The following is a 10,567-nucleotide window of genomic DNA, read 5'->3' as shown; positions in this document are numbered from 1 at the left end:
GGGCCTTTGTGAGCTAGGGAAGCACTGGCATGCATTTTGGGTGGAGTGAACTTGGGCAAATAGTCCAATAATGAAATCCTCTGTCCTGTGGGAGTCTACGGCAGGTGACTGCATCCCAAAGCAGTGCTTTAAACTCCCTGCTGTTAGCCACTTGGTTCAAAATCTTCCTCTTTCAGTGGCGAGCTCTTAGCCAGACACGATTGTCCGCGTCCGTGTCTGGCCTTGCTGAAGCCACGCGGCCACCGGTGCCGCCGCGCGAAAGCTCTCGGGAAAGCCCCGCCCGTGCTGCCCGCATCCCTGCGCCAAAGCCGTGAGAGACGGTGAAGGAGCGGGGGCTGGAGGCTGCGCTTGCAAGGGCCAACCCTGTCACACGGGGCCGGGGGCGCTAGGGCGCGGGCGGCACCCGCGCTTCGCGCGCTGTCCCCGAGGCGGGGGGCGCGCGGGCCCCGGCGCCTTCTGCCAGGCGCCGATGGCAGCTGGGACTCCGCCAGCTCCGGGGAGAAGCCTGCAGGGTCTTTACAGCCCACTCGGCCTCGGGCCCTTCAGCTCCCCGCGCCGCGCCCAGGCCTTCCGGCTCCCTGGCCCAGGCAGGCGGCGTGCAGCGCGGGCGGGAGCTGGGGCGGCGCTCCGGGTCCTGCCGCAGGGGGCGCTCCCCGCCCCGCGCCCCCACCCAAGGCCAGCGGCCCGACGCTGCTGGCGGCCGCAGGAGCCATGGGGTTCGTGGGCGGCGCCGGCTTCGTGGCCCTGGGCACCCTTCTGCTGCAGCCGCCGGGCGGTGAGTGCCGGGGCAGCGCTGCCGGCTCGGGAGCTCGGGACGCAGCGGGCGGTGGCCGCTCCCGAGAGGGGCGCCCGGCTGGGGGAGCCCGCGCCCTCGAGCAGGCGGTGCCCCCGGGGGCTGCTGGCCGGGCGGGGGGTCCCGGCTTCGGCGGGGTTCGGCCCTGTCCCCCCGAGGCGCCGGGTCAGGGGTGCGGGGGGCTGCCTCGATCCCCGGCTGCCCGGGGCTTGGCCACGCCCGTAGCAGGGGTGGGGGGAGCGCGGCTGCCGCGCTGCAGTGCGGGGCTCCGCGCGGGGCGTACAGTCCGTAAGAGAAGATCGGGGCTGAGCACAAGGAGCCGCTGGCTGAGGAAGAGCCGCGCTGCGGCCTTGAGCTCCGAGTCATGGCCCGCGGGATGAGGGGCGGCCGTGCCCTGCGGGGGCAGCTCGGGGGCCGGGAAGCGGCCGCTTCTCAGAAGCCGCGAGCAGCCCCGCGACTTTTTTGTGTTGTGAAGCGCCGAGTCCATCTCCCCGCCACTCACCCGGAGTGTCTACACGTTCATGAATGCGATTTTGCTGCTGCACGTTAAATTTAGTACCTCTAGGTACTAACTAAATGTGCAATAGGCTGCCCTACTGCACAGTAGCAAAGGCACACTCTTTTTAGGGACACTAAACATGCAGTAGCATAATTATACTGTGCAGTAGCTTTTGCTGTGACTCTAATGCACAGTAAAATAGGCTACTATGTATTAAAGCACACGCATAGAAACACCCATTGAAATGAACCCTTCCACGCTCTTATGCACTGGCAATGCGTAGGGGGTGCACGCAGGTGCACGTGCACCCCCTGAGATCAGCCACGCACCCCCTGGAACCGCCAGCTGTGAAACTGGAGGTGCACTTTTGGTTTTGGTTCTGGCTCGGGGGACTCCCCTGGTTGCCAGTTGGCTGCTGGGGGGACCCCCCCCCCCTTGGTGATCTGGTGCCCCCCCCCACCGGACTCAAGAGGCACCAGTCACCTATGCTCTTATGGGCAACATACCTTTCTGCATTAGCCTCAGGGGAGCTTCTACCATCTGAAACACCTGCTTCTCCCACACCTTTCTCATACACCAGGTTCCTTGTGCTCTAACTGAGGTTTCTGTAGCCGTTTGTTGTGCGTAGAGTGCTGGGCCTGCATCCCAAGAAAACAATGAGCTTCCCTCAAGCAAGGAGCCACTGGGAGCACAGCTGGAGATTCCAGGGGACAACAAATGAGTAGGGACTTACTTAAACTGCAGTGAGATAAAGGGTTTTTCACAGGGCGCAGAGTCAATTTTGTGGGCATTTTGCGGCAGCCCCACCCTTAACCCTTGGGATGAAGGAGCAGCCACCATCTTGTCTGCCCCCACAGGCCCAGGGGCAGCCTGGAGGTGGGATGGGGTGACGGCAGCAAGGAGGAGCCATAGGGCAGCCCCAGCACAGGTTCTGGGGCAGCCACAGTCAGAAGGGCCACAGCCAGAGGTGGCAAGGGCATCTGCTGCTGGATCCTTTGTTTGCCTGGCACCCAGCACTGGCCGCTGCTGCTTATCACAGGCAGAACCACCTCTGTCTCTATTTCCTGCTTTCCCTTGCCCCCGACCCACCTGTCCCAGACCTATAGCACAGCCCCACAGCTTACGCCAGCTCCCATCCCACATGCTGGAATCAGCATTGGGCAGGTACTGGCATCAGCTGCACACACAGGCGGCAGCTTCCCCCTGGGGATCAGGGTGTCCTCCTGGGTCTGCAGGTGACAGTGCTGCATCAGGCAGTTGGCCTGATCCCTGGCGGGAACCTGCAAGTAGTGTCCACAGCTGATGCCAGCATGCACCTGGTGCTGCTTGTGGCTTACGGAGCAGGAGTTGGTGTAAGCTGTGCGTATGGCTGGGCCAGGACGTGCCCGCCCGCTTGGCAAGACATGGTAGGTGGAACTGCTGGCTTCCTACAGGCTGGATCTTATTGCATTTCAGCTTCTGACCCACGAGATGGATGCAGTCAGTTGGAGAGTCAGATCCAGCCTCTGGGCCATATTTTGCCCACCCCTGGCCTATGCCCACTCAGAACCTATAAGCACCTCTAATTCTTGAGTAGCAGCACTAAATGTGCAGCAATTAATTACTTGGAGCAACTAAAGAGAAAATGGGGACAGGGGTGTGGGTCAAATGTTAATAACGAATGCTCTAAAGGGGGCACACCAAGCAGAGCACACTGGCCAGCACCCATTGGCCCTTGCACAGGTCCAAGGAGCCAATGGAGCTTTGCCCAGTGACATGCACAGATGAGGGACAGGAAGATGACCCTACATTTGCCTAGGTTCCCTCAGTTGCTTATGTAGACAGGCCTATTTGTTGTGCTGAGTTATTTCCATAGACAGGAAGTGTATTTGCTGTAAGAGATCCAAAGATCCACAGCTGACATTCAGCAGGGTTTTGTAATCCTTTCATCATGAGAATCAGGATAATGTTCCAACTGCCTAGGCACAGAGTATTTTTCACTGATCTAATGTGGCTAACCATTATAAAGTTAGGTGCTTTCTAATCATGTCATTGGTCATGAGGGAAGAGCCAGAATATAATACTTTCCATTTAGGGATTAAGATTGTTAATGCTTACATCATTGCATTATTGCAAATAACACTACAACATAGTTTTCAGGTCCCTGCCTATTTAGAATTCCACCCCCCAGGTATGTATGCAACACCTATGATAATCAGATATTTTCAAGGTACCCAAGTTTGGGTCCGCAAACAGTATAAAAACCTAAATGTCAGGCTTTTCTGAGTTGATTGGAAATACTTCACACAGCCCTAATAGCAATCCTGTAGCTAATGGGCATATCTATTTCGTTCAAAGACAAGGTTGATATATCAGATGTAAAACAGGAAAGGAGCTTAATTAGAAGGGCTGGTTGACTTAAGGCTCAGGAAAGAGTTAAAGTCAGTGCAAGCACTAGAAACTTTTTACTTAGGTTAAGTTTAGCACTCCCAGGACAAGTTGGGTGCGTCCAGAAGAGCATGCATGTGTGTCTTGCAGTGTCTCAAACCCCTTTAAGAAGGTGCAAGAGGTACGTGCAGGAATGAAAAATGTTCTGGGCACTGCAATTTTGCAGCGTGGGGACAAAATTAGACCCCTCCAGGGGTAAAAAAAAAAAAACCACTTTGCAGAACGGGGCAAGGCACGGCCCCAGACCATGCCTGGAGGCAACCCAGGAGTTGGTCCTCCAGGGGAGACACTGGTTTCTGGGCAGACTGTCTCTGTGGTGCTCTTGTTGCTCCCCGTACTGTCAAAGGTAAGTTAGGGACATGGGGTGGGGGGGATTTATGGGTGTGGCTGGGCCTAAGTGGATGTGAGGAGTGGCAGGGGGATGTTGGGGGGGGGGGGTGTCAGGAGTGGACAGGGTTGTTGGAGGGTGGAAGGGGGTGTTGGGGGGTGTGGGGAGCGGCGGCGGGGGGATGTCCCAGCAGGTGGGCATTTGGAGCATCTCAAGCGGGGGCTGCCACATGCCTGCTCCCTCATCTGGCCCCCCCAGTGCAGGTGGCAGCAGGCAGTGTGGCTATGGCTCTGCTGCAGGCACAGCGGGCAGTGATGTGGTGCTGTGTGACCCAGGCTCCTACATGCTGAATGGACCTGGCTTGGCCTGCTAGTGCACAGCCTTGGATGGGCTGGGCCAGATCCAACCCACATCCCTCCACACAAACCCACCTTCACCCACACCCCTTCCCACCGCCTTCCTGCAAACCCCACATCCCCCTATCACGCACTCATCATGATGTGTTTTTTTAGTTTTCTTCGCACAACACACAGATATTTACAGTTTATTGTATCATGATGATAGAGACACTGGTAGGCTTCCAAATTGCTTTAACATTGTAAATATACTAATAAAGCATTACCCAACTGATCGATCCCTCTCTCTCGCTCTCTCTATATATGTAGAGTGGTCTTTTGTTTTAATTGTGGAAGAACATGGATTTGGGGGTATTTAAAAATGGATTTGGGATGCTGCTGCAGCAGTCCAGCTGGCATAAGAGGTATTGTCCTCAGATACTAATTGGCTGGGCCCCAGTAGCTCCTGTCTATTTCTGTTACCCAAATGCCATGGGCCCTAAGGCCCACCCAACTAACTAGTGGCCTTTATGGTGTGGGGCCAATGAATGAATAACACAACAAAATGCTTGGGACAACTAAGGAAAAAACGGGGTGGAAGTGTCGTGTGGGTCAAAGGGTCAAAGCATGAAAAGAAGTGCACCTGTCTATTTGTATCTTCCAGAGATCATGGGCCTTAAGGCCCACCTAGTTAACTAATAGCCCCTATTTTGTGGGGCCAAAGTTTGAAAGATACAACTGAATTTTTTTTTTTTTATAGTGGGACGACTAAGGAAGAAAAGGGTAGGAGTGATGTGGGGGTCAAAGGTTCAAAATATGAAAAGAAGTTCTCCGGAGGGGGACACCAACCGGTCCTCAGAGGCATCCAAGGAGCTGGTGGATGCCGCCCACTGATCCTCTGCCCAGAAATGTGCACGGACAAGGGAGAGGAAAGTGGCCCCGCAGTCTCCGGGCACCTTCCTGGTCAGAGCCTCCTTCCTGGTCAAGTACAGGGCCCACTTGGCCAGGGCCAGGAGGAGGTTGACCAGGAGGTCCCGGGACTTGGTGGGGCTCCTGATGGGGTGACCAAAAACAAAAAGGTGGAGGGTGAAATTCAACCAGAACCTCAGGAGGAGGTTCTGGAGGTGGAAGTGCTGCAGACTGGCACACTTAAGGGTCATGTGCGCCAGGGTCTCCCTCTGCCCGCAGAAGGGACAGGAGATCAGGGTATCCATGAAGCTTGCCACATACACGCCCATGGCAACGGCTCCACGGAGGAGCTGCCAGCTGAGGTCCCCAGTGGCTCGTGGGATGAGGGTGGAGTACAGACTCAGCCACTGGGGTGCCCCAGCCACCCCCTCACCGAACAGGTCCTGCCACTTGGTATCTGAGCGGGACGCAAGGGCGGCATGATGTATTGTGTGGTGCACGAGCATGTAGAGGTGGCGGCGATGGGCGGTAGGAAAGCACACCAGTTTGGTGTCCTCCAGCCAGCTCAGGTGGTGGAGCAGGGAGCATCATGGGGCCAGGCAAGGCACTGGCCCCACAACCAACTCTGGTAGGCTGGAGGACACCTCTCCCAACACTGTTTGCAGAGGAACAGGCTGGTTATTTTGGTGGCCAGGCACCTCTCCAGCTCTAGCACTTCCCACTCGAGCTGCTCCCGGACCATCTCCCTCTGCCTGGTGTGCCCCCGAATGTAACTGTGGCAAAAGAGCCAAATGTGCAACGTCCCCACATCCCACCATCTGGGAGCCCAGGGGAAAGCTGCCTGTTGCTCCCGCCAGGCCAGCCAGAACTCCCAGAAGGCCTCCCTGAAGCCCACATCCTCCAGCAGACTGGCACTGAAATGCTAGCAGACTGATCCCGGACTCCCAGGCCCTAGCGTGGCCTGGGCCCAGACAAGGTGGTGATTGCTGAAAGGAGTTGGCTGGATGCCAGAGGAATGTGCCCAGGCAAAGTGCAGCAGAGAGCTATAAACTCGGTCCAACTGGGAGTTGTATGCCTACTCCTCCCCCACCCTCACATAGGTGAAGGCAGGGGGTTGGTAGGGTGACAGGCACACCAGATGTCCAACAGGGAGTAGTCTGTCAGGATTTCCCCAAGGATGCCCATGGTGGCCTGGTTCTGTTCCATGCCTGACTGGTCTTGCATGTCTAGGGTGACGTTAAAGTCCCTGTCAAGGACCAGGCACTTGAGAGGATTGAGGGTGCCAATGTAAGTGGCCGCCTGGTGGAAAGAAATCCGCCACCTCCTGGTCCCTTGGGGGGCGTACACGTTCAAAAGGTTCAAGACCAGCCCCTGCATTTGGACCCAGAGGTGCAGCAGGTGGCCTGGCACCACCTCAGCATCCTAGAGAACCTCCAGCTGCAGGCCTGGGGAGAACAGGGTGGCCACCCCACAAGATATGGCTGAGAGGTGACTAAAAAATACCCTGCCTCCCCACTCCAGCCACCAATTAGGTTCATTGGTCAGCGTCATCAAGGTCTTTTGCAAAAATACCATGGGGTACCCCGCTCGTGAAGGAAGGATAGCACCTGGCATTTCCGGAGACCCTTCTTGCAGCTATGGACATTGAGGGGTCATGATCTTAAATGACCTCATGGCTGCGGGGGGTGGAGTGGACAGTTTGGCAGGGACCTCATGCATCTCAATGCCCGGTGTGGGGTTTGCTGACTCATGCAGTACCTTCCCATAAGTATGGAGGGCGTCTATGAAACTGTGACCTATAAATCTGGGCATGGCCGCTTTTGGGTCCCTTGCCTTCCCCCACCAGTGCCCTTACAGTGGCGAGGATGCTGTCAAAATCTCCCCAGAGGTCCAAGGCTAGCTGTACCTTGCTGGCAGGCCACTGGGTGTAGTCATGGTCAAGAAATGCAAGCAGCTCACCCCTGGAGACTGCCAGGACCAAGAGGTCTCGGGTGTCCTCCTCCTGGTCCTGGGCCTCAGCAGGCTCCTTAGGCACCATCTGGACCCCCACCCCCCTTCCCGGTCTGCTAAAACCCCAGAATCTGGTTGGGATTGGGAGAGCTCTTCAGCCCCTTGGGACAGGGGTTGGGGTACAGGTGGGGGTGGGGCTCCTTCACAAGATGGTAGGGTAGAGCTGGAGCCTGGGGGGTCTGCACTGGGTCCCTGACAAGATCGGCCTGTTGATTAGGGGACCCCACCCCAACCCCCTCTGGTGCAGGATCATGGGGCAGGTTGGAAGTGAGGGAGGGGGAGGGAAGAGACCCATCAGGCACTGGCGTGGCTTCGGTGTCTGCCTCAGCATCCTGGGAAAGAGGACCTCCCTCCTCAGGACTCACCAAGGTGAGCCCCAGGGCTCCTGTCTCCCCCAGATCATCAGAGGGGCAGAGCTCTACCGCCAGACCTTCCTTTGGGTCTGCCTCATCCTCAGTCTCAGCGCCTGTGGTTTCAGGGGAGTAGGCCCTGGCCAGCAGAGTGAGGGACTTCTTCCTTGGGCTCCTGTTTGGGACTGTCCAGCATCCCCAAAACCTCCTCCACGGGGATCGCCCATTTGATCTTTCCTGGGGGTGGGGTGTCAGGCACAGCTGGGGAGGCCCCTGGAGGCTGGGCCGCCCCTTCCCCTCATGTGGTGGTTTTGGCAGAGGGGAGAAGTCCTACATGCCAGAGGGCTTCACCTGTGCCCAGGCCTTCCTCTTGCCTTGATGCCCGGAGGGGATCTGCACCCACTCTGCCATGGGGTGGTCCTCAGGTGGACAAGCTTCAATAGGAAAAGGTGAGGGTTGGGGGTGGGGCAGCTATGGCGGGGGCATAACTAAGGCCAGGGGGCCCCTGCTCCCTCTCTCCCCTTGGTTGCTGCTGCCCTCCCCGGGACCCTGCCAAACTCCCTCTCTCCTCTTGGTTGCTTTGGTCCCCTGAGCTCACCTGGATGTTGTGGCTGGGATGCCAGGGGGGCCTGAGGGGGGAGGGGTACCAGTGGCAGGGGCACCCCTCTTGCCAGTGGGACCTGTGGATGCCCTCTGTTCATGGACCATGGGGCACTTGTGATGCAAGTGCCACCAGAAACATCACAGGTCCCCCAGTATATACAAAACCCTTACCAGGGCCCCCTGAAAAGGTATCACAAAGCACCCCTCAGCCTCTAGCTATGTTCCTGCCGCCAGCTGGATCATGACCTGGTGACGGAAAGAGTGCACGTGGCAGGGGCCAGGGTCTCGGCACCCCAGCGAGAGGGCCACCTCTAGGGAGATAACTCTCCCCAGAGCCCCTTGCCTTCCTTTATATTTGTAAATATATCAATGAAACATTTGTTAAACTAATACCTGTAAATATAGTGGCATTTCATTTTAATTGCAGAAAAACATGGATTTGGGGGGCTTTAAACAGAGAATTTTGGCGGGGGAGGGGTTATAAGACAATCTGGGATTTTTGAACAGAAAAAAACAGGATCCCTGGTTATTACCCTATCATAGAGGTGTCCAAGGTATTCTTTAATTCTAGGTTCTTCCCAGAAGAAACAAGCCCTGAAGTATCACACTGTTTGGACAGCTCATCTAATAATTTTCCAATTTGGCCAAATTAAGCCAAATGTGGAACAATCACAATATACCATGGTTTAAAGGAACTTACTTGCCATATTTACTCAAATCCATGATAAGGTTGCTTCCCCCATTTAACATGGGGGAAATAAGCCCCTCATTTTGGATTTAAATGCAAGATGGTGGGGAGGCAGGCAGCTTCTCTGGCTCCAGCTCCTGGGGTCACAGCTGGAGCTGCAGCTGCTACCTACCCACCACCACCACTGCTTTCTTGCCTTTTCCCCCTGTAGCCCTGCTGCTTACCCTTACTTTAATTCACATTTTTTTTACTGGCTACTTTAAAATATGACTGATGAGTTCTGTTTCACACTACAAATAGAAATATATTTTGAAACAATACATATAGTACCTAGGGATCCTTCTCTAGTTCTCATGACTTAAAACCATGTTGTGAAGCATCATTAATTATCGAACACCTTGAATTCCCCAGATGAAAGGAGCTATTGCTTCCCAGAGCTTGACCTGCTAAAATATTAAAGGTGACTTTAAGATGGGATGGGATAAGATGAACTAAACTGAGCTTTGGCTTTGTTTGGTTTAAACGAGAGAATTTTGTGTAGTAGACATTCAGGTCTTGTCTATCCTCTAAAACATCTGGCGGCTGGACACAGAGCAGTGGGGGTGGGAGGTGGTACGCAGCCAGACATGGAGCTGGAGGTCATGGTACATGGTGGGACACAGAGCGGGGGGGGGGGTGGCCTGCAGAAGGGTGCCACTGCCCTCGCCCCCTCCCCCCGCCCGGTCCTGCTCCTTGGAAATGGTGGTGCAGGGTGCTGGGTGACGGCGCCTTCCAAAGTACCTCCTTGACAACCCCTGTGCTAAAACTATCTACCGTAATCAGGGCATTGACATCACAAGAGACCAAAGATTTAGGCATGCACATACAAAATATTTATACTAGCATAACTGAAATCACTTTAATACCCCAATGTATCATGAAGCTGGAGGACAGCAGGCCTGTTCACCTTGAGTGAACAGCCAACCCTGTGAGAAAATGTAAAGCTACACTGACTACATATAGCTACAGTGTAGTTTTACTTTCAGTTTTCCCCACCAAGTTATTCTACTCCGGAATCAAATCAGTTACATTTGTATATTGGGGGGAGATCCAGGGCAGGGGCAGTGGTGTGGTCTCACCCCCTTTGCTGCTGGTTTACTAATGAGAGTTCCAGTTTTGGCTGCTGGATGCATGCACAGTGAGCTCTCTGCTGCTGCTGCACCCCACTTTTCTTTGTCCTGGATCTGCTACTGTTGTAGATCTACTTCCTTTTTGACACAGCTGTAAAAGTGTTGTGGATCCATGATCTTAAAATGTTTTGTTTTCTCAACTGTAGAGAACACTTACTTCTCACCAGTTGTTATTAGTCATTGTAATTAAATGATGCCCTAGTTAGAATTAAAATACTTCACAGTGGGCACATTTACACGTTCATTAATGTGCACTAATTACTGCACATTTAGCTTAGTACTTGCTTAATGAAGTACTAACTAAATGCAAATGTGCAGTAACTACAGTTACTGCACAGTAGCACTGGTGCACGGGTTTTAGTGATGCTTACTGTGCAGTACCCTAATATTACTGTACAGTAGAATATTAGCATGGTTTTTGCCTGACACACTACTGCACAGTGTTATTAGGTTACT

General features: G+C 54.8%; 1 protein-coding gene across 1 annotated transcript in view; it reads left to right on the top strand.

Moving 5' to 3' along the window:
- Positions 1 to 413: 413 nt before the first annotated feature.
- Positions 414 to 10,567, top strand: part of SHISA5 (shisa family member 5) — an 83,468-nt gene continuing 73,314 nt past the window's right edge. Inside the window, exon 1 of the mRNA XM_014595389.3 lies at positions 414 to 775. Coding sequence (XP_014450875.1) covers positions 712 to 775 — 64 coding nt within the window. The 5' untranslated portion in view covers positions 414 to 711. The remainder of the gene's footprint in view (positions 776 to 10,567) is intronic.

Source organism: Alligator mississippiensis, chromosome 12 (genome assembly GCF_030867095.1).
Source record: "Alligator mississippiensis isolate rAllMis1 chromosome 12, rAllMis1, whole genome shotgun sequence".
NCBI classification, from domain to species: Eukaryota; Metazoa; Chordata; order Crocodylia; family Alligatoridae; genus Alligator; species Alligator mississippiensis.
The sequence above is the reverse complement of the archived record's forward strand: the minus strand, read 5'-3'. Positions and strand labels throughout refer to the sequence as shown.